This window comes from Pleurodeles waltl, chromosome 11 (assembly GCF_031143425.1).
Source record: "Pleurodeles waltl isolate 20211129_DDA chromosome 11, aPleWal1.hap1.20221129, whole genome shotgun sequence".
Classification (NCBI taxonomy): Eukaryota; Metazoa; Chordata; class Amphibia; order Caudata; family Salamandridae; genus Pleurodeles; species Pleurodeles waltl.
Genome location: NC_090450.1, coordinates 975,619,038 through 975,643,536, shown reverse-complemented (window position 1 = coordinate 975,643,536; position 24,499 = coordinate 975,619,038). Strand labels below are relative to the sequence as shown.

At 43.2% G+C, this 24,499-nt stretch overlaps 1 protein-coding gene across 1 annotated transcript in view; it reads right to left on the bottom strand.

The window, feature by feature from the left end:
• The window catches only part of MAPK1 (mitogen-activated protein kinase 1), a 324,545-nt gene that overhangs the window by 60,488 nt on the left and 239,558 nt on the right, over positions 1 to 24,499 (bottom strand). Inside the window, exon 7 of the mRNA XM_069215246.1 lies at positions 13,653 to 13,762. Coding sequence (XP_069071347.1) covers positions 13,653 to 13,762 — 110 coding nt within the window. The remainder of the gene's footprint in view (positions 1 to 13,652; positions 13,763 to 24,499) is intronic.

The window sequence follows — 24,499 nt, the reverse complement described above, 5'->3', positions numbered from 1 at the left end:
CCGGTGAGTTTCTGGAGCCAAGGCAGTTGTCGTCTTCTGGTCTTCCTCTGCAGGGGTTTTCAGCTAGGCAGTCCTTCTTGTAGTTGCAGGAATCTAATTTTCTAGGGTTCAGGGTAGCCCTTAAATACTAAATTTAAGGGCGTGTTTAGGTCTGGGGGGTTAGTAGCCAATGGCTACTAGCCCTGAGGGTGGGTACACCCTCTTTGTGCCTCCTCCCAAGGGGAGGGGGTCACAATCCTAACCCTATTGGGGGAATCCTCCATCTGCAAGATGGAGGATTTCTAAAAGTTAGAGTCACTTCAGCTCAGGACACCTTAGGGGCTGTCCTGACTGGCCAGTGACTCCTCCTTGTTGCTTTCTTTGTTCCCTCCAGCCTTGCCGCCAAAAGTGGGGGCCGTGGCCGGAGGGGGCGGGCAACTCCACTAAGCTGGAGTGCCCTGCTGGGCTGTGACAAAGGGGTGAGCCTTTGAGGCTCACCGCCAGGTGTCACAGCTCCTGCCTGGGGGAGGTGTTAGCATCTCCACCCAGTGCAGGCTTTGTTACTGGCCTCAGAGTGACAAAGGCACTCTCCCCATGGGGCCAGCAACATGTCTCGGGTGTGGCAGGCTGCTGGAACTAGTCAGCCTACACAGACAGTCGGTTAAGTTTCAGGGGGCACCTCTAAGGTGCCCTCTGTGGTGTATTTTGCAATAAAATGTACACTGGCATCAGTGTGCATTTATTGTGCTGAGAAGTTTGATACCAAACTTCCCAGTTTTCAGTGTAGCCATTATGGTGCTGTGGAGTTCGTGTTTGACAGACTCCCAGACCATATACTCTTATGGCTACCCTGCACTTACAATGTCTAAGGTTTTGTTTAGACACTGTAGGGGTACCATGCTCATGCACTGGTACCCTCACCTATGGTATAGTGCACCCTGCCTTAGGGCTGTAAGGCCTGCTAGAGGGGTGTCTTACCTATACTGCATAGGCAGTGAGAGGCTGGCATGGCACCCTGAGGGGAGTGCCATGTCGACTTACTCGTTTTGTCCTCACTAGCACACACAAGCTGGCAAGCAGTGTGTCTGTGCTGAGTGAGAGGTCTCCAGGGTGGCATAAGACATGCTGCAGCCCTTAGAGACCTTCCTTGGCATCAGGGCCCTTGGTACTAGAAGTACCAGTTACAAGGGACTTGTCTGGATGCCAGGGTCTGCCAATTGTGGATACAAAAGTACAGGTTAGGGAAAGAACACTGGTGCTGGGGCCTGGTTAGCAGGCCTCAGCACACTTTCAATTGTAAACATAGCATCAGCAAAGGCAAAAAGTCAGGGGGCAACCATGCCAAGGAGGCATTTCCTTACAGTCATGTTTTCAAACATGTTACTAAGATTCTGGCAGATTCCAGAGGTCTGACTCCAAAAAAGAGCAAACGCATCATGTGCAAAATTGAGAAGGAGGTGAACACAATCATCATCAGTTTGATTTCAAATTTGTGCAATAGATATTGCCAACTATGTTGATAAACTGCTCAAGTCTCAATTCTAGTAGGTTTAAAGTAGAGGGGTCCACAAAACTAAGTGAGAACCAATCACAGTACAGACGAGAGGATGTGGCATTATGGCCAGAGCTGCTGTCTTTGGAACTGGGGAACCAAGTCTCCGAGTTGGCTCAACATCCTGGGATTCTAGGCAAATCACTTAATATCCCTGTGGCTAAAAAAATAAAAAAATAATGTGACCTTTTGTAATGTAACTGGTGTTCATGTAAAGGCTTCAATATCTTTGTGTTGTTTGTGCTACGTTAAACTGGGGAAAAACTGCTTTATAAGAGGCAATCCCCTCTTTCTAGTGAAATTGTAGTAATGAAATGCTCCGCTGATTTCTTTTATACTGCCAAATGGACTAATTCCGTCCTGACTCAGCTGTGGAAAAACCCTGAGGATGCTAATAATAGAAGCATATGAAACAAAAACCGGGGAAGACTGACCTTTTTTATAACATTGCTTCATACCATGAGACCTGGTTGGAGACCATTCCATTTTTAAAACTGAGAAGTATTAGAAGACAGAAGCAAACCATAATTAAGTGTAAACATCTCACCACAAATAGACATTTTAAGTCCAAGGTATGTTGCTACAAAAACATAGTTGCTATCCATCTTATCCATCTGTTGATTAAAAACAAGTCTGTGTCTTCTCCATGACTCAGATAACAGCTCCATATAGCCATAAACGTTTGGGCTTTGTCCCACTCAAACACAAGGGAAATTTATTAACGTAGTGTATCTAAACATCAAAATACAAGGTTAACAATAATAGCAAGAGTAGGCAGCCCTACCTGGTGCTCGGTATGTAGAAAATCTAATTGTGATTGTTTCCTTACAGATAAATTGGGCTGAGAACCCCAAGAAAAAGGGTTTGGCCTATTGATAAAAACAAAAGAGGGCCAAAAGTAAACTTCTGCAGGGTAACCCACAATTGAGGCCATCAGATTCTATCAAGTGCCTTCTAAACATCAAATAAAGGACATCTGTAGGTGTGCCAGAGCCAATATCAACAAGCATTTGCAATGCAATGGGTCTCGTGTTTGCTCGAGTTAGAGCTATAAGCACTGTAAACTCCTAAATGGACTTTTCTTGCCACCTAAATTGAAAATACAAAGTAAAACAGTTGACATAAGCGAGCTGATTCAAAGCACCACGGCCGATATGAGCGAGAAGGAGAGACAAAAGGAAAAAAGTTAGCTTGCAGTCAAACGTATCGGCAAACTTGCAATTATCCATGTAACAGGGTCGATGGCCAAGGCAGTAACAAAACTGCCCCAAGGAGGGACAAACGTAAAGCATTTACCAATGATAACAAAGGATTTTTGAAAGGCAAGCCCATGAACAAGTGATAGTGATGGGCGTTGATAAAAGCCCACATATACAACAGGCCAGAGCGCTTTGCGCCCTCGACCTAAAGAGTGAGGCGGTAAGATTTATAGACAAGGTGGTATCCAGAGATAAGCCCTTGCTGTTATCACAGTGGAAGTCTATTAGCAAGTCATTTTTAAAGATTTTACAATCACAATGTATAAGAGGTGGACAGACCGGAACTGCACTCTTCTTTCTGCATAACATTTTTGTATGATTTTTTCCCTCCATGAATGTGGTAACCCCAAACCTGACTCGATGAGTTTATTAATTTGAAAAACAGAAAAGGCAAGTATGACAGAAAAGACTTTATAAAATTCTGATGGAATGGAGGTGGGACCTGCAGCATTCACTAATGGGGGTTGAAATAAAACTTTCTACAGCTCCTCTACAATAAATGAAGATTCCATCACTTGAAGGAACCTCTTTGGGCTTAATGATTGATCTCAATTAAATAATCATATATCTGCTCTGACTGAAGTGGCTAAGCAATCAGTCTACAGCTTAGTAGAGTGCATGACATGCTTTATCTATTCAATCCTTGCGTTTTACTTCTACACCATTTTTATTGAAAACAAATTCAATTACATTTTGCCCTGCCCGTTTCTTTATGTACTAGGCTAACAGTCATCCTAAATTCGTCCTAACCATTTTGTTCTGATTCCCCATATGATTACAATGCATGTTCTATTGCAGTGGCTAGGTAAGCACTTCTAAGCTGTTGTAATTCATTCTCAGCCTGTTTCTTGTGAGTGATAGTGTAACTAAAAGTACTCCCTTTTACCACTGACTTAAGAATCTCACACTATGCTGAGAGGAGCAGAGACCAGATTCCCCTGGATAATGTTGCTAATATTTTTCTACTACTCTTGATCTTGCGCGAAATCTCTGTTCAAAGTAAACCTCCTTAGATCTGGAGCCAAATGTCCAGATTATGCAACGATATAGAAAGCTAAAGGATTGTGAAATGAAATGAGGATATACTTGAACAGAAATATAGGAAGAAAAAAAACTTGAGAAACCTATGTTATAGAAGTCCTGAATGCTGTTTATGGAGAGCCAAATAATATGTAACTCACAACCAAAACAGATGGCAGTAACGCCATCCATCCTTCATGCCCAAGGAGTGAATCTGAAAAACAGCAGCCCTGGTACAGATTATCATCTTAAAACATCCTCCAGGGTAAAGCCAAGGCCAAGATGGCGTCAAACTCCTAAATCCAGAGTTTCCTTCCAGGTAAGGGCCTAGCCGACTCACCATCGCACCCTCTGGTCCCATCCAACTGTCTTGTGAACAAGAGTTGCTGTGGAGACCTGGAGGGACACTCCAGAGCAGGTATCAAGCCAGCGGACTAAGCAGATCATGTCCAAGTGGGAGGTGAGCCGCAGAGCTCACTACACCCACAATGGCAGCAAGCCGAGAGGCCGGATGGAAGGCCCGTCAATGATGCGATGGACAGGTAGAACCTCAATGCTGGAGGGGCTGCATTGGTGGAGACAAGGGTTAACTACATGCCACTCCTGCATTTGGAGGCTTCCTGCGGCCTGAAGCAATATAGGGCAAGCCTGGCCCTTGGGGACCACCCATATAGCAGCAACCCCCTATGATCCACTGTGGAGTAAGTGTGGTGCTGTGCCTGCTTAGAGGGCTAAGGGGTATGAGAGCTTCAGTGGAATGATGGTGCCTGCAGTGGGTGTTCCTGGGACCACAATATGGGCTCCTTAGACACTGCTGATATCTGGGACCTGGCAGGCGATATCCAACTGTCAAACTGTGTGAGGCCTCTACGACTAAGAAGAATGGAGGGACAGCCAAATCAGTCAAGTTGGTTAAGTTGCCCTCAAGAATATGTTTGGTTAAGTTTCTCCTTCTACTGTTTGAGCATATGGGCTGCTTTGTTGGGCTTGCCTTTATAGTCTATGTTCAATGACTATCCATGAAGATGCTACGATGCAGAAGGGAAAGTTATTTACTTGCAATTCTAGTTCTACATCATAGCAGTCTTCACTGAAGTCATGAACCTTTCCAAGCCTACTCGGTCTTTAATTTTCAACAATGGGAAGTTTATTCACTCATACTATGAGGCTTGAAAGTACAAGACATGCTGGAAGATGGAAGCTGCTGGCTCTATAAAGAGGTTGTACGTTTCCAACTTCTTTTATTATGCTTATTAGGCTACCTTCCCCTCTTGTTCAACTAAACTGTTTTGACTTTAGGGTTCCTCTACTTAAGGGTATCAGCAAATAGTTCTGAAATGTAATCTTATCTGTTACAATCAGCATGTGGAAAACAAAAATCAGGCTGCAGAGACTTTAGACAATGGTACAACATTTAGAAAATAATGCCAGATATCCCATCTACCACTTGTACATTCTCTGTATGGATTTGTAGAATTCCAGGCTCATTGTGTGCAGGTGGGAATATTCTACATTAATGACTGTCAATGAAGATGCACTTAAAAACGCCAGTCGGCTAAAAAGGCCTGCTACTAATGTAAATAATGGCTTTGAAGAGGTACGATGAAGGAAGTCACTGATTTTCAATGGAGGGAGAGGTATCATGACATTCAACTCTACTTAAGCTTTTGCCAAGGCACTGTGGAACATGCTGTCGTCACGAATGGATGATGCTCTGGATGATAGATAGTCTATGGCACTGGCGAATTGCTCCTAATACTTGAGTAGAAGAACATGTTAGTCCTAGGACTACAAGCACAATGTGTTAGAATTCTCTGCAGAAAATGCTGTCACATGGTATCATGTTTTCTGAACACATAATTTCTGGAACTTTCTCCTTGGGGTGACTGACCATCACTGACAAACTATCCTCACTTGACTGCTGTTTTAAGAGGATGAGCAATAATCATCAGCACCACAGGGGCTTTAAAACTAGAAGTAGCTTTGGTGATTAAATAAAATACACTTAACCAAATCTTAAAGCAATGAAGATGACTCCCAAAGATCTATCTCCGAGATACATCCTTTGTTGGTGTGTATTCTCTCACATGCTGAGCGACATTGAAGGTAAAGGCCTAGCTTTCCCATCAAGGTCAGCCTGGCCCTCTGTGAAGAGGGCTATTTTGAGTTAAGACAACAATATTCCTTACTTTTTGAGGGCTTGTTAATGTATCGCCCTCCAGGCCCGAAAAACGCCTTTTTATCTTCTTGGTAGGCCCTGATTTAACCTATTGCCATGGCCCCTAAGGCACTAATATTGGGTGATTTTAATATTCATCTTGAGGACACAAAGGACTTAGCAATAGCGGAGTTTATAGATCTGATGGCGAGCCTGGATTGGGACGTGTTAGAAATGGGTTTTTTGGTTGGCAGTCAGGTTGCCATCTGTCCAAGCAAGAACCCTCACTCTAGAGTCAGGGTAAGTCACACACAATCCAAAATCAGCCTGTGCCCACCCTCTGGTAGCTTGGCACGAGCAGTCAGGCTTAACTTAGAAGGCAATGTGTAAAGCATTTGTGCAATAAATCATAAAATACCATAATATAACACCACAAAAATACACCACACAGTGTTTAGAAAAATATATAATATTTATCTGGGTATTTGCAGGTCAAAACGATCAAAGATGCAATATGAATTTGTAAAGATATCACTAAAAAGTGATATAAAGTGTCTTAAGTCTTTAAAAAGTAAACAGTCTATTTCAAGCACAAAGTACCTGGTTTGGAGTGGAAAATCTCTGCAGAGGGCCGCAGAAGAGGAGATGCGTGGAAAAATGGTGTGTGCGTCGGTTACGCCCCTTCACACACGGACTTGCATCGTTATTTTTCACGCGGGGAGACGTGCGTCGTTCTACGGGAGGAAAAATGATGTGTGCGTCGGTTGCGCCTCTTCACACACTGACTTGCGTCGTTATTTTTCACTCGGGGAAGACGTGCGTCGTTTTCCGGCACGCAGAACGTCTCCTATGGGTCGCGGGGATTACCAGATGTCCCGGGTCTGTGCGTGGATTCTCCTGCTTGTTTTCCAGCTGCGCGTCGTTCCGCGGGGCTGTGAGTCGAAGTTTCGATCTCACGGCAGGCGTCACGTCGATTTCTCCTCTGGAAGTCGGGCGGCGTTGTCCTTGCGAGGCAGTGCGTCGAAGTTCCGGTCGTCCCGAAGGCATCGCGTCGATCAGCGTCGGTGTGTGGCGTTTTTCTCGCCGCGGAACAAGCTGTGCGTCGAAAATTTCACCGCACGAAGCATCCAAGTGAAAGAGAGAAGTCTTTTTGGTCCTGAGACTTCAGGGAACAGGAGCCAAGCTCTATCCAAGCCCTTGGAGAGCACTTTCACAGCCAGACAAGAGTTCAGAAAGGCAGCAGGCCAACAGCAAGGCAGCAGGCCAACAGCAAGGCAGCAGTCCTTTGTAGAAAGCAGACAGGTGAGTCCTTTGAGCAGCCAGGCAGTTTTTCTTGGCAGGATGTAGTTTCTGGTTCAGGTTTCTTCTCCAGCAAGTGTCTGATGAGGTAGGGCAGAGGCCCTGTTTTATACTAAGTTGTGCCTTTGAAGTGGGGGTGACTTCAAAGAGTGTCTAAGAAACGCACCAGGCCCCCTTTCAGTTCAATCCTGTCTGCCAGGGTCCCAGTACGGGGTGTGGCAGTCCTTTGTGTGAGGGCAGGCCCTCCACCCTCCCAGCCCAGGAAGACCCATTCAAAATGCAGATGTATGCAAGTGAGGCTGAGTACCCTGTGTTTGGGGTGTGTCTGAGTGAATGCACAAGGAGCTGTCAACCAAGCCCAGCCAGACGTGGATTGTAAGGCACAGAAGGATTTAAGTGCAAAGAAATGCTCACTTTCTAAAAGTGGCATTTCTAGAATAGTAATATTAAATCCGACTTCACCAGTCAGCAGTATTTTGTATTACCATTCTGGCCATACTAAATATGACCTTCCTGCTCCTTTCAGATCAGCAGCTGCCACTTCAACAATGTATGAGGGCAGCCCCAATGTTAGCCTATGAAGGGAGCAGGCCTCACAGTAGTGTAAAAACGAATTTAGGAGTTTTACACTACCAGGACATATAACTACACAGGTACATGTCCTGCCTTTTACCCACACAGCACCCTGCTCTAGGGGTTACCTAGGGCGCACATTATATGTAGAAAAAGGGGAGTTCTAGGCTTGGCAAGTACTTTTAAATGCCAAGTCGAAGTGGCAGTGAAACTGCACACACAGGCCTTGCAATGGCAGGCCTGAGACAAGGTTAAGGGGCTACTGAAGTGGGTGGCACAACCAGTGCTGCAGGCCCACTAGTAGCATTTAATCTACAGGCCCTAGGCACATATAGTGCACTCTACTAGGGACTTATAAGTAAATTAAATAGCCAATCATGGATAAACCAATCAATAGTACAATTTACACAGAGAGCATATGCACTTTAGCACTGGTTAGCAGTGGTAAAGTGCCCAGAGGTCAAAAGCCAACCACAACAGGTCAGAAAAAATAGGAGGAAGGAGGCAAAAAGTTTGGGGATGACCCTGTCAAAAAGCCAGGTCCAACAGGACGGTACAAGCACATCTCTTACACATTATGGAGGACATACGCTAGATGCTATTTTTATTAGTCATGACAATTTTTGCAGACTAGACAATTCTCCCCTGGATTGGACAGATCACCATTTGTTAACCATAAAGTGTGCATGCATATTGGCCTCCCACCTAAGGTGTCTCCAACCCTTCAATTTTCTAGACAATGGCACAAGATTGAGGAGCAGAGCTTGGCTAGTATCCTCAAGGCTGGCTGGGATCAGGTAAGAGAAACCATTACCTCAGAGTGGGAGGGTTTTGAACAGGGACTTAGAGGGGCCATCGATAGGTTGCCCCGCCCCCCCTAGTTAAATTGGGCTCCAAGCCAGAGAAAAAAATGTAAACATAAACGTTGCACTTGTATAGAGCACTACTCACCCGTTAGGGTCTCAAGGCCCTGTACGCATACCGCTGTGGAACCCCTCCTGGCTTTTCCCTGTGAGGCACCCACTGCTGGGCAACCCCAGGGTGAAGCCAGGCATCCAAGCGCTGTCAGGGCCGTTGTGGAGATTAAGCAAACTATTGCCCAGAATTACAGAGTGGGACCCATTAATTAGATTAGGCACAAAGGTGAGAATTATCTGGTCCAAGGGAATTGAGCCCAAGCCCCTCCGAGGCCGGTATTGAACCCTGGTCCCAGGCCAGATCTCTGCATCAGGGTCTGCCACTCTAACCATTGTGCCACACTTCTCCACTTCACCATATCCTCCCCATGGAATGCGGAGGAACTAAAAAACCTAGAGATTATACAGACGCCAGGAAAGAAGATGGGGGTTCCACCAGAAACCTGAGGAGAGAGCCAAGCTTAGGGCTCAGCTTGAGAACTATAAATCAGCAATCAAAAAAGCTAAACCAGATTTCTTTAGCCATAAAATTAAAGAAGCAGACAATAGGCCTAGAGAACTCTTTAAGGTGGTTTGCACCCTACCTTCTCCCCCCTCCTCCCCAGTGTTGGAGAACTCTCTGGATTTCTGTCAAAGGGTCTCTGATTTCTTTAAGAATAAAATTATTCAGCTTCATGCTACATTCAAGCAGCCCCCCATTGAGTTGAGAGGGGAAGACCAAGGAGCAGCTTTGGTCCGAGATTCTGCACCAAAGCTTACCTGTTTTTCACCTTTACAGGCATTTAAAATGAAAGAACTATTGAGGGGAGTGAAATCAGGGTCGCCTTTGGACCTGTGTCCTCCCAAGATTCTAAAATTAGTGCATGATTTGATTTCAACCACCCTTGAACCAGTCTATCATGAAATTCTGACGGAAGGGCGCTTTCCTCCTGCCTGGAAGGAATCCATTGTGATTCCTCTCACTACGAAACAGGGCGGGGAACCCAATGATTAAAAAAAATCTACGTTCCCATCTCTCTACTCCCCGCCACAGCTAAAATACTGGAGAAATATCTTAACATCGAATTGGCTAGTTTCCTTCAGATTAGTGAAGGCCTGGACCCATTACAACATGGGCTCCGCAAAGATCACAGCACGGAATCCGCTTTGGTCTCCTCTGCGGACATCATCCGGAAGAAAGTTGATCATGGGAAAGGTGCTATTCTTGTACTTTTGGACCTCTGCGGCATTTGATACTATATCTCCACATTTGCAGTTACAACGTCTTTATCAAGCAGGTATCAGAGATCAGGCCCTTGATATATTAAAGTCTTTCCTGTTGGACAAATCGATCACGGTCAGCTGCGGAGATTACAAGGCTCTTCTGTTTCAGCTTTCCTGTGGGGTTCCTCAGGGATCGTCACTCAGCCCCACCCTGTTTAATTTATATGTGACCCCATTAGCCAGACTTGTCCGTTCATTTGGATTTCAAGTGGTATCTTATGCCAATGACACCCAGTTGATTATACTGGTCAATCAGAACTGGAATGAGGTGGCAGATAGATTTCACACATGCATGAGTGAAATTAACAATGGGATGAGTAATAATTGGCTGAAATTGAACAGAGAGAAGACGGAAATTCTCCTCTTCGGCCTGGACACCAATATATGGGGCTCTCGATGGTGGCCAAAGTCTTGCAATGAATGCCCAGTTCCAAGTTCCTTGGTAAGAAACCTTAGAGTGTTATTTGACAGAACTCTCTCCTTCGAACATGGAATTAACAGTACGGTTAAATGCTGCTACTGGTGCCTAAAAATGTGAAAGAAAATGTTTCCCTTTCTTCAAAAAGAACTCAAAATTCTGGTGACTTTAGCACTAATGATTTCTAAACTGGATTATTGCAATGCGCTGAGGCTTAATATCAAGAAGGTCTCTTAACTGACTGCAGCCCGCTTAGTTCTGGATCTTCTGAGTTTTTCATTGGCTAGCAGTAGCCTAAGACAGTTGCATTGGCTACAGTGGAAAAACAGGTTACATTTAAAACACTCTACCTCACTTACAGGAAGGCTGCAATTATCTAAGCTCGGCCCTACGGCCGTACCGGCCAGGACGTCAGCTTAGATCGTCTGCATTGGACCTCATATATATCCCTCGCTGCCGCACGGCTAGATGGGGGGACAAAGCCTTCTCAGTTACAGCAGCAAGACTCTGGAATTCTCTTCCACTTTCCATCAAGATGGAGGACACATACTTCCGTTTCAGGAAGCCGTTTAAAACTTGGGTATTTTCAGATTAGGGCAGGCCCCTTTCCTCCTTCGCGGCCCCTCTTTCCACTTTCCTTTTTGATACAACTAGTTATTGGCCCCTCTCTTTATTCTTTTTAGGACCCGCTTTGACGTCCTGTCAGTCTTTAGCACTTCGATGCTCCGGCCGGAATGTGCTTTATAAATAACCCACAATACAATAAAATTCAATAAAGTTCCCATCAACATCGACTGTCTGGATTGTTTTGATAAGTGGTACCACAACAGCACGCAGGTAGCTGCCATTCACATCCTTTCTGTCCTAGGCCTCTAAGTAGAACAGGAGTGGTATTAGTCATCGTGGGACCTCTCCTTCAAACTCCATGTGGGGGAGCCCACAGAGATGGTACTAAATTAAAGCAAATGAAGCCCATTCTCCATACGCCTGCATTCTCAAGGGATTAAAAGGTTCCTCTTTCTGTGGAGACTATTGCCAGACCCTGCAGCCAACCCCGCTAACCACCCACCCTCATGCTGCACACTGCCCTTTGACTGTAAACAGCGGGAGTTGGCCCGGCCTGTCTCTCTGGGTGTGAGAATAGGAGTGAAAGGATGCATCTGAGGGTGAGTGGCTGTGAGAGTATTTGTCTGGGTGTGAGAGTGGGAGTATTAGTGTCTTAATGGGGGTGTCAGTTTCTGTGTGGGTTTGTGAGTGGGTCTGTGGGTGTGAGTGGGTGCGTGAGGGACTGTGAGTGGGTGCGTGAGGGACTGTGAGTGGGTGCGTGAGGGACTGTGAGTGGGTGCGTGAGGGACTGTGAGTGGGTGCGTGAGGGGTGAAAGAGAAATTGAGAAAGAGTAAGAGGGAGCGAGGTAGAGAGTTTTTTAGGCTTGGGAGAATTATATACTTAGAATGAGATATTTCTGGAAACATTGAAAAGAAAAATATATGTCACTTATAAAAGAGTGAGCTCACCTTTCATTATGAACCTTAAACTTTTGAAGTTTAAAACGAATTAAAGTAGAGGAATGACCACAGACACACCTAGACTAGATCTCTTAACTTTCAGTGTGATGGTCTATGACCTTAACCATTATGCCACAGGTAACCCCTTGTGCGGTGAAGTAATTGCAAGGAGAGACCGTTGCCATGACTATCTCTCTCAGAGAGAGAGAGAGAGAGAGAGAGAGAGAGAGAGAGAGAGAGAGAGAGAGAGAGAGAGAGAGAGAGAGAGAGCGAGAGCGAGGGAGAGAGAGAGAGGGAGGGAGGGAGAGTAATAGAGAAGGAGAGAGAAAAATAGAGAGGGAGAAAGGCAGAGAGAGAGGGAGAAAGGCAGAGAGAGAGAGAGAGAGAGAGAGAGAGAGAGAGAAAGAGAGAGAGAGCGAGAGCACACCACGTGGGAGCCCCAAGGCCCGTGGTCCTAGGCAGCTCCCCAAGTCCTGCAGGAGCAGGCATTGCTCCCAGAAGCAGGTAGCTGCTCTAAATAGCAGCCTCCTGCTTGTGAGAGCAACGTTTTCACCCGTTTCCCTGCATGCATATTTGTCAGGAAGCAGACTTACTTTGCTTTAGCTTGGTGGAAGCTGCCAGCTTCCCATAAGCAAAAGCAAACAGCTATGTCCTGGGGTGGACAACCTGGGACATAGCAGGAGCAGGACTTTGGGGGAGGGTGGTCCCCAGGGCTGTATAATGTTTGTATGTAGCCCCAGCAAGGTGGAAGATCCCCAGTGAAGTGTTGAGGCTGGGCCCAGCAGACCCCCGATCCCCCCCCTCCCACTATGGGGGGGACACCAGCAACAGAGCTAAGGGGTCAAGGTGTACCTACCTTGGCCCTTTTTTTTATTTTATTTTTTTAAACAGCTGAAGCAGAGTCCCAACATGGCTACCAACACATCCTTGTTGTAGTGCTGGCAATCAGATTTCAGCACGAGATCAGGAGGATTCACAAAGCCTTCTCGTCCCTGTACATACAAATTCGGATTTCTCAAAAACTACTGAACGGATTTATACCAAATAACAAAAAGGCCTCTTTCGGGACCAAGAGCTACCTTTCTGCCAAATTTTGTGTATTCCGTCCAGCAGTTCGGGCTCAATCGCTGTTCAAAACCCCTATAGAAAAATAAATGGGAAAAACTTGTTTTGGGAACCCCTGCCTTTTTCTCCACCCCTAGCTTGACGGATCACCCCAAAACCTTCCAGACAACAGCTGAAGTCAGCACCATTTTCTTTTGGAAAAGTTTGCGAAAATTCATGAAACGGCACCAAAGTTATTAGCAAAATAAAGAACACTTTATATAGAAATTAGGTCCTAACAATAACTACCTAATGACAACCATATATATAATTCAAAAAGTGCTCTGGGATTCCGAGCAAAGGAAGAAGTATTTGACGATTATGACTATCAATGAAAATACTTCGAAGATCACCACAGTGAAGGCAGGGTAACTAAGAGTGGATATTTCAGCCCAAATATATCAATGGATTTTAAAGAGAATGGGGTACTGAATCACATGAAGCGGCCATGAATCAATTCAATCTAAAAGAAACTATTAAAGATTACAACTCTCCTGTAAAAACAATTCATCAACTAGAAAGCATTTTAACATTCAGGATTCCTTTCATCTGAACAGATTATAACATGCTAGTAAATACCAGAACAGGAAATAAAAATATTTACCTCATCACTCGGGTCATAATACTGTTCCAAATAAGGATGTGCCAAAGCTTCCTCGACCTCAATTCTCTTGTGAGGGTTGAAAGTCAACATTTTATCCAACAAATCAAGTGCTGGAATCAAAAAGAAGCTCACTAAAACATATGTTGAAAGCAGGAAACAGCCAGAAGCTCCTTAGAGACATTTACTAGCAATTCCAGTTTTTCATTATAGGTTTCTTCATGTAATACATTACAATTACATTTTACTACTTTTATGCAGGAGCCCAAACTATTTTTTCATAGAGAAGTATTTCTAAAATAATAAATCAACTCTCTATCTCAAAGACAGTTTTTATAAATAAAATCATATGAGAATTAGAAATCTGAATAGTAAATAGACAGGGCAAATGCTCTTTATTTCTCTCTTTTATAAAAGGAAAAACAAAATAAACAAGAAAAGAAGACAGACATGCAATGAACATGTGAGAGGCGTATTCCAGAGCAATTCTTAAGGCAGCAAGCTGCTCGTATCTCCTTCTGTACAGTGTAGTGCAGTGCCAGAGCAGTTCTAAGTGCAAAGACACAAAAAAGACCTTCACCACTAGACTCCCAGCCATTGGCCTAGTTTTTATTGCAGGAAAGAAGAAGTTACTCACCTTCGGTAATGTCCTATCTGCTAGAGACAGGATCTAGCCGCAGATTACTTACTTTAGAATCTTCCCCAGGAGCGAGCCTTGATACAGAAACTTTCAATAGTACATTTGCGAGTCAGTAGAGGGCATCGCACAACTCCGTAACAACGTAATCCACCAGGACACATCAGCGGAGTCCAGATAACTCCCTTTGCAGAGGTCAGTTTCTTCTGTGACTCTTTTCCATGCTCAAAACGTGGCGTTACAATAGAAACTGTAGATCGAAACAGTGTCCTTTTAACAAAAGGCATTCTTTTGTCGAATAATTGCCAAATTCTTAATTTTAGGAGTCGATTTCTATAATGAAATCTTCTGAGACAAAGGAGTAACTCAGTTCAGAGTGGGAAGGGAGGGTTGTTAAGGAATCTGCTGCTAGATCCTGTCTCTACCAGATAAGGAGTTACCAAAGGTAAGCAACATGTTCATATGATAGAGACATCTGGCTGCAGATTCCTTACTTTAGAATCCGATACCAAAGCATAGTATCCCGGAAGAGGGACTGCAAACTGAGACCCTAAAAAAAGTCTAAGTATCACAAAACTGGTCTAGAACAGAAGAAAAACCACACAATGATAAGAATTAAGGAGAGTAAAAATATACTCCACATCATGAAAACCTGTGGAAGTAACCACAGGTAAATAAATCCATAAACCATGACAGCATGGAAAAATGCTCCTCCATGTTAGTATGGCAGTTGTTTGTCAGAAGCGACCTAACAACATTGAAGATCTTCAATCCAGAAGAAAACGGGTCTAGTACAGAAGAAATAGACTATGCACTCGTAATAATACCTATGAGAAAGAACATCCTTATTAGTAAAAGAACTGTGTAAAAGACCACAGTAGTAAGTTACAAACACATTAAGAACATGGATACAGCATCACCTATAATTGATACCAATAAAAAAAATATTCATACAACAAAACCGGTCTAGGGTAATGCAAAAAGACTGGCATTCATAAGAATGTAGGTGAGCCTTACCGTAAGTCACAACAGAAGACTCCTGGAGGGAACCACTGATAAGGACGCAGAAAATCCATGTTAATATGACGCAGTGGTGTTAGAGGCGAACTAACAAAGCTATCTGCTCCCTAAACAAGATGTGGACACATGCACGAAAACCCGTCAATAATGTGGAAAGGACCACAGTAATATCGTAAAGACAAAGAAAACATGGCTAAGAAGCACTACATGTCACGGTAGGGCAGAATTATCAAACCAGGTAGTGAAGATAAGTCTATTTGTTCTGATATGTAGACTGACACGGCATGTTCTACCCTGTTGGAACACACAGCAACACAATATGCCACTGAGCAGAACCTCTTACCATGTAAAGTGTATACCAACCAAACCTTCATTATAAAAGACATCTAAAATATTTTATCTCATGCAGAAAAAACATACAATTGCCCTCGTTAAAAAGAAGTTGAGGACAACAATAATAATCATTTGGCATATAAATTTACTTTTCCTCCCAGGAAAAGTAGCAGATATAATAAATCAAAAAAATAGGAGGGATGGGGAGGTATTGTGGTCCAGTGTATATCGTCCCAAGGAATACGTCAAAAACATATAATACACTGTTCCAAATATGTAAAAGGAGACTAAGGGCTACCGTAGAGGGGGTCCTAAATTTTAGGAGCAAGACACCTCACACATCCCGAGGGATGTCATGCTTCATCATCGGAGCAGCTCCTCGTCAGACTGGCGCTGCAATGTCTGACGGGCTCCACCCCGAGAAGGGGGGGCTCTTTGCCGGAGATCTTTTGTGGTGATGAAGCCGTAACCCCAAATGTGGGAGAAAGAATAGAAGGAGATCAAAAAGTGATGATTAAAATTGGCTCTCTAAATCAGCACCGGGTAACTTCTTTATTAACCCAAATGCAAAGAAAAAGGGGCCAAGGTTAAAAAGGTCACAAGAGTAAGACTGAAATAATGTTCAGTCACCCTGTATCAAAGTGGTCAAGGAAAGGGTGGAGAGACCATCCCTAACGTGGGTCAAATTGTTTCGCATCCTGGTGATCCATACGGATCCAGTGATGCTTCATCAGGACCAGTAAACACCTATGAGTGTCTCCTAAATATATAAAGAAAAAGGTCTGGAAAAATAATTAGAGATTATCAAAAAGGTATCCAGTCACTTACATAAAAAAGAAAAAATTTCTTAGCCGTCGCCCTAAAAAGTAAAGGTACACGGGTTAATCAACAGAAAAAGACATTGAATAATATCAAGAGAGGGGAAAAAAGTGATGGTGGCAACCGTGCTATACAGTGATGGTGTTAAAAAGTGCAGAGTAAGGTATATATGATTGGGAATCATATCCAACTTTATAGCACGGTTGCCACCATCACTTTTTTCCCTCTCTTGACATTATTCAATGTCTTTTTCTGTTGATTAACCCGTGTACCTTTACTTTTTAGGGCGACGGCTAAGACATTTTTTCTTTTTTATGTAAGTGTCTGGATACCTTTTTGATAATCTCTAATTATTTTTCCAGACCTTTTTCTTTATATATTTAGGAGACACTCATAGGTGTTTACTGGTCCTGATAAAGCATCACTGGATCCGTATGGACCACCAGGATGCGAAACATGTTGACCCACGTTAGGGATGGTCTCTCCACCCTTTCCTTGACCACTTTGATACAGGGTGACTGAACATTATTTCAGTCTTACTCTTGTGACCTTTTTAACCTTGGCCCCTTTTTCTTTGCATTTGGGTTAATAAAGAAGTTACCCGGTGCTGATTTAGAGAGCCAATTTTAATCATCACTTTTTGATCTCCTTCTATTCTTTCTCCCACATTTGGGGTTACGGCTTCATCACCACAAAAGATCTCCGGCAAAGAGCCCCCCCTTCTCGGGGTGGAGCCCGTCAGACATTGCAGCGCCAGTCTGACGAGGAGCTGCTCCGATGATGAAGCATGACATCCCTCGGGATGTGTGAGGTGTCTTGCTCCTAAAATTTAGGACCCCCTCTACGGTAGCCCTTAGTCTCCTTTTACATATTTGGAACAGTGTATTATATGTTTTTGCAGATATAATAAAAACATCTCCACTGACAAAGGAGTGAAACAAACAAATACTTATAAGGTACCAATGATTATATACACACATACACATACACATACATACACATATGGAAAATGTCACTTACCCAGTGTGCATCTGTTCGTGGCATGTAGTGCTGAAGATTCACATGCTATGCATAGCTCTTCTGACATCTAGTGTCGGGGTCGGAGTGGTACAAGTTGTTTTTCTTCGAAGAAGTCTTTTCAGAGTCACAGGATCAAGTGACTCTTCCTCTTGGTTACAGTGTGCATGGGCATCGACTCCACTGTTAGATTGTTTTCCAGCAAAGGGTGAAGGAAGGCGTGATAGAGTATAAGAATACAAGGAGATGTCCATGCAAATGTAAATGTATATACATATGTACCAATGTTAAACTTAAACGACTACAGGCTTCCAGGGAGGAGTGAGGGTGCATGTGAATCTGCAGCACTACATGTCACGAACAGATGTACACTGGGTAAGTGACATTTTCCGTTCAATGGCATGTGTAGCTGCAGAGACACATGATATGCATAGACTACAAAGCAGTTAGTCCTCCCAAAAATAGCGGTGGCTAGCCTGTAGGAGATGAAGTTGTTTGAAATAGTGTTCTTAAGACAGCCTGGCCTACAGTAGCCTGTTGCTGTGAGAAAACATCAACACAATAGTGTTTAGTAAATGTATGAGGAGTTGACCATGTGGCTGCTTTACATATATCAGCCATTGGTATGATTCCTAAAAATGCCTTTCATTCTTGTAGAATGTGCTCTAGGACTGATTAAAAGTTGTCTCTTTGCTTTGATGTAGCATGTTTATATGCATCTAACAATCCATCTTACTTAGCCTTGTTTAGATATAGGATGACCGTTATGTGGTTGTTGAAAGGCAATGAAAAGTTGTTTTGTTTTCCTAAAATGTTTAGTTCTGTCTATGTAGTACATAAGAGCTCTTTTGAGATCTAAAGTATGAAGAGCTCTTTCTGCCACAGAGTCTGGCTGTGGAAAGAAGACTGGCAATTCCACTGTTTGGCTGATGTGAAGAGGAGATACTACTTTTGGTAGAAATTTGGGATTTTGTCCTAAGTACAACTTTATGTTTGTGTACTTAGAAGAAAGGTTCCTCAAGAGTGAACGCCTGTATTTCACTAACTCTTCGTAAAGAAGTAATAGCTACAAGGAAGGCAACTTTCCAAGTTAAAAATTTAATTTGACAAGAATGCATGGGTTCAAAAGGTGGGCCCATGAGTCTGGCAATTACGATATTTAAATTCCACGATGCAACAGATGGTGTTCTGGGTGGAATAATGCATTTTAATCCTTCCATGAAGGCTTTAATAACAGGAACTCTGAATAGAGAAGTGTGTTGAATAGTTTGTAAATAAGCAGATATTGCAGTAAGGTGGATTTTGATGGATGAGAAAGCTAAATTTGATTCCTGCAAATAAAGTAAACAGCATACAATATCTTGTATAGATGCTTAAGTGGTTCAGTGTTTTTAGATTGACAGCAGTAGACAAATCACTTCCACTTGTTTGCGTAACATTGCCTAGTAGTAGGTTTATGTGCTTGTTTAATTACTTCCATACATTGTGATGGAAGCTTTAGGTAACCAAATTCTATGACTTCAGGAGCCAAATCGCCAGATTGAGAGAATTGGTGTTTGGGTAGCTTATTTGACCTTTGTTCTGTGTTAACAAGTTTGGTCTGTTTGGAATGAGGTACTACAGACAGATCTAGGAGTGTTGTGTACCAATGCTGACGTGCCCACGATGGGGCTATGAGTATCATGGTGAGTGATGTTTGAGGTAGTTTGTTGACCAGAAAGGGAAGGAGTGGGAGAGGGGGAAAAGCGTAAGTAAATATCCCTGACCAACTGATCCTTAGAGCATTGCCCTTGGATGGAGGACGTGGGGTTCTGGGTGCGAAGATTCGGCATCTCGCGTTTTCGCTTGTTGCGAATAGGTCTATTTCTGGTGTCCCCCACTTTTGAAGTACTTGGGAGTGAATCTCCCATTCATGAGTTTGTTGGTGATTCCTGCTTACGAGATCTGCCTGCTGATTGTCTATCCCTGGAATGTATTGTGCTAACAGATGAATGGGATTATGAACTGCCCATTTCCATATTGTTTGGGCTAGTAGGGACAGTTGAGATGAATGTGTCCCGCCTTGTTTGTTGAGGTAATACATGGTTGTCATGTTGTCTGTTTTTATTAGAGCAGTCTTCTGTTTGAGAAGAGGTTGAAATGCTTTTAAGGCAAGAAATTCAGCTAATAATTCTAGGTGGTTTATGTGAAGCTGTTTCTGTTTGGCATCCCATTCTCCTTGAATGGTATGATTGTTGAGATGAGCTCCCCAACCTATCATGGATGCGTCTGTTGTGATTATGGTTCAAGGCACAGGGTCTTGAAATGACCGCCCCTTCATTAGATTGCTGAGATTCCACCATTGAAGGGATGTACGTGTTTGCCGGTCCATCAACACTAGATCTTGAAGTTGACCGTGTGCCTGAGGCCATTGTTGTGAGAGGCACTGTTGTAAGGGCCTCATGTTTAGTCTGTGAAACTATAGCTATGCAAGATGCCAACATCCCTAGAATTTTCAAAATAAATCTTACAGTATATTGTTGATTTGGCTGTATGTGTGGGATGAGATTTTGGAAAGCTTGTATCCTTTATGTATTTGGATATGCTAGGGCTTTTTGAGTAGTTAGAATAGCACCTAGGTAAAGTTGTACTTGTGCTGGTTGAAGGTGTGATTTTTGGTAATTGAGAGTGAACCCTACTGTATGCAGGGTTTCTATCACATATTGAGTGTGTAAAATTGCTTGATTTTATTAGCCAGTTGTCTAGATATGGAAAGACGTGAATGTGTTGTCTTCTTAATTAGGCTGCTTCTACTGCTAGACAATTTGTGAACACTCTTGGAGCTGTTATGCCGAATGGCAAAACTTTGAACTGGTAATGTTCTCCTGCTATGATGAACTTGAGGAATGGGTATATGGAAATACTGCAGTCATGTAATCTTGTTTTTGTAGTAGTGGAATGACATCCTGCAGAGATACCATGTGAAAATGTTCTGACAGGATGTATAGATTGAGAGGCCTGAGGTCCAATATGGGCCTGAGGGTGCCATCTTTTTTGGGAATGAGGAAGTATAGTGAGTATACTCCTGTTCCTTGTTGAGAATGTGTAACCAATTCTATTGCTTGATTTAATAGTAGAGTTTGTACCTCCTGTTGCAGCAGAACATTGTGTTCTGGGAACAATTTGTGGTGACGTGGTGGAATGTTTGTGGGGGGGGGGGTGGAGATTAATTCTAAGCAATAGCCATTGCGGATAATTAATAACACCCAATTGTCTGTGGTGATATTTTGCAATGAGAGTGGAACTGCTGTAGTCTTCCCCCCCCCCAAAGGAGATGTGTGGAGTGGAGGGGTGGGAAGGAAGTCACTGCTTAGATTGTGTAGAGGCTAGTTTTGAGGCTTGGAACTTGCCTTTGTTCCTGAAATATTGTCCTCTGTAGGACCCTCTAAATGGAGTTTGTTGTCCCTGCTTTGTTTGGGAGGTAGAAGCATCAGAGGACTGTGGCTTAAATCCTCCTCTAAACTGTGGTTTGCAAAAGGAGCCTCTATATGGTGTAGTATATAATGCCCCCATTGCCTTAGCAGAGTGAGACTTTTCTCAGTTTTTCTATAGTGTCTACTTCAGGGCCAAATAAATGTTTCTTATCAAAAGCCATATTATTAAGTACTGCATTTTGTATTTTTGGTTTGAAACCAGAGGAGCGCACCCAGGCATGCCTTCTAACTGTAATGGCAGTGTTGACGCTCCTTGCAGCTGTATCAGCAGCAACGTGGGCAGACCTTATTTGGTTATTACTTATTGCCTGTCCCTCTTCTACCGCCTGTTGTGCCCTTTTTTGATGCTCTTTTGGGAGGTGCTGTATAAGATCTTGCATTCATCCCAACGGGCTCTATCGCATCTGGCCAGAAGTGCCTGAGAATTGGCAATTCTCCATTGGTTAGCCGCTTGCGTGGCTACTCTTTTGCCAGCAGCATCTAATTTTCTACTTTCCTTATCAGGAGGAGGAGGAGCGCCTCCTGATGACTGGCTGTTAGCTCTTTTTCTAGCCGCGCTGACTACCACGGAGTCTGGAGGAACCTGATTTAGTCTGGGTCCGTAGGGGCAGGTTTATATTTTTTGTCAATTCTAGAGGTAATGACTCTCTCTAGCTTTGACAGGGTCACTAAAAATATGTTCGGCATGTTTAACCATTCCAGGCAACATTGGGAGACACTGGTATCTGGAGTGAGTGACAGACAGAGTGTTGAATAAAATATCTTCTTCCAGGGGTTCAGAGTGCATAAGCACCCCATGATAAGCGGCTGCCCTAGAGACTACCTGAGTGTAGGTAGTAGTGTCTTCTGGAGGAGAAGGTTTGGAGGGGTATAGGTCAGGATCATTATCTGGAATGGGATCAGGGTCAGAGATCCCATGGGTCCACTGTATCTCCATGCAAGTATAAAGAGTGTGTTGGAGAAGGCAATGGTGGAGGACTATTGTGAGGTGAAAAAGAAGGCTGTGGAGAGTGACGAGGAGAAGTAGGGAGAGGTGCTGGTTTCTCCTTTTGTTTCTGCACTTTTACTGGTGGTTGAGCACAGTCCAACTCCTCTTGAAAAGCCAGCTTTCTTTTAGTCTTTAAAGGAGGTGCAGTGAGGATTCGACCAGTCTCTTTACGTATATGGATTCTCTGGTGTCTTTCATCCATAACTTCCAATATTGGCTCAATTTCAGTCTCTTCTTCAGAAGCTTTGTGAGATTCTTGCATGGGCTTTGAGATTTGCTTTAGTTTTATCGAAAGTCCTTGTTCCTCTGTGAAAAGGGACTTTTTCGGCTCCGAAGTTTGGATCTTTTTCGGCCCCCAAAACGAAGTTGGTTGTTTCGGCTTCGAAGCATGGTGTCGAATTTTCAACTCCGAAGAGTGAGGTCATTTACTGGAGTCCGAGGTGGAAGTTTTAACTGACTTGCTCGACTCAAAAGTAGCGTTTTTCTGAGCCGATCCGGAAGGGCAGTAGCCAACAGTCTTTTTTTCGGGTCAAACCATGGCCTCCGGCAGTGGTGTACCCAAGACCTTCGGTTGTTTTTTATATGAGGGCGCAGGGGTAGACGTACTCACATGCTGGCCAGCCGTGATGGGTCTGTCATCTTCTGATTCCTGTTCGGAGTCGGTGTCTTGGATGGAGATGGCTGTCTGCGCCTGCTCTTCCTCCATGAAGTTGAGATTTTCGGTGCTTTTCAACGCCATTTCTAGTCTTCGGGGCCTGCGATCTCTCAAGGTCTTCTTTGATCAAACTGATTGTCAGGCTTCGCAATCTTCCTCTCGATTATCCGGAGAAAGGCACAGATTACAAACCAGGTGTTGGTCTGTATATGGGTACTTCGCGTGGCACTGAGGGCAGAATCTAAATGGAGTCCGATCCATCAGGCTTTCCATGCGGTAGGCCCAAACAGGCCAGAGTTGGGCGCAGGCGCCCAAAGTGCGAAATGAAGATTCCGACGGTACTACCGGTTCGATGTTAGATGGAAAACGAGATTAAAACAATACTGACGATTAACTAGGTTTTCTAAGGAGCTAGGTTTTAGAAATCTCGGAGCAAGAGGAAACATGTCCGAACCAACAGCGGAAAGAAAACAATCTAATAATGGAGTCAATGCCCATGCGCACTGTAACCGAGAGTAGGAGTCACTCGATCCAGTGACTCCAAAAACACTTCTGCGAAGAAAAACAACTTGTAACAATCCGAGCCCAACACTAGATTTCGGAAGAGCTATGCATAGCATGTGTATCTGCAGCTACACATGCCATCAAACCTATATATATTTTTTTTTAAACTGTAAAAGGGACCTTGGTAGAATAGCAGAAATATGAATAAAACTCATCCAGTGATGACTAGGAAGGGTATCAATGATAAAAACTAGAAAAGTTAGCAGATTCTTAAACAAAACCAATATGTCTGGGTTTGATGAATCCATTCTATGACAACACTTCAAGTGTGAACCCAACTTCAAACAGTACAGCAATGTAAAGAACAGTTGTATCCATATAAGGTATCAACAATTAACATCATCAAACACAACAGATATACATTTTGTCATAGAAAAGAAGTACTCCCTGAAAAGGGTAGAACACTTCCAAAGAAAACAAAAAACAAACAAAAAAAAGAAATCTTGAATGCAACTGCAAAAACGTATAACTTCTACAGAGTCCATACATTAGTCTACACAAAAGAGAATCCACCAAGAGATACATCTCTACTGAGGTCCATTGTCAACTGACATAAGTCATGAAAAGAAATAATATTCCAAGAACATGTCACACCATAGAAAAGTCTACACTACAGTGTATAAAATATATAAAATGTGACGAGTATTTAATATGAACCCTTTAAGACTAAATAAGGAAAGTCTTAAAGTCCTCAAGAAGATAATTTTTGCATTTACAGTACCTAATTTACCAAAATTAGAAGAACTGATATTAGTATATTACAGGTATAAGTAAATGTACCCTTCAATTAGTGTAGATCAACAGCAAACTTAATGACAATACAAAAAGAGACTTAGTAAACAAACACCGTTAGTTTTACAGAAATGTTTTAAGAAATGTTTCTGAATAGAGAAAAAAACAATATACTGACACTCCCAAAGATCTGGTAATATTTCTTGTTTCCTATAACAGATACTAGTATATTCCATAATTTCTTAAGTTAAAAAAATAACTTTCTGCAGAGGGAGCAATTCTGCACTCTCCAGTGAAGGTATAATAGCTTGCAAGTTAAGGATTGTACATCATATATAAAAGGCTCTCTAGCATACCAGCAAATGCTCAAATAGTCCACTTAAAGTATGGTATATACCATAGAGGTAACGACTCCTAAGCACTAGCTTTTCTTCAAAGTAAACTAAACTATATCCCCTTGATTCAGGTGAGCTCCAACGTGATAACCTTTACAGAGGTTATTAGTGACAAAGTAGAAAGTCATTACTTTACATCAAGTAATGATGATAAAGAAATAAGCCTTGAACATCAGGTTTAAAAAGCTCCATATGGTTCCATGGCACTGTATCATGC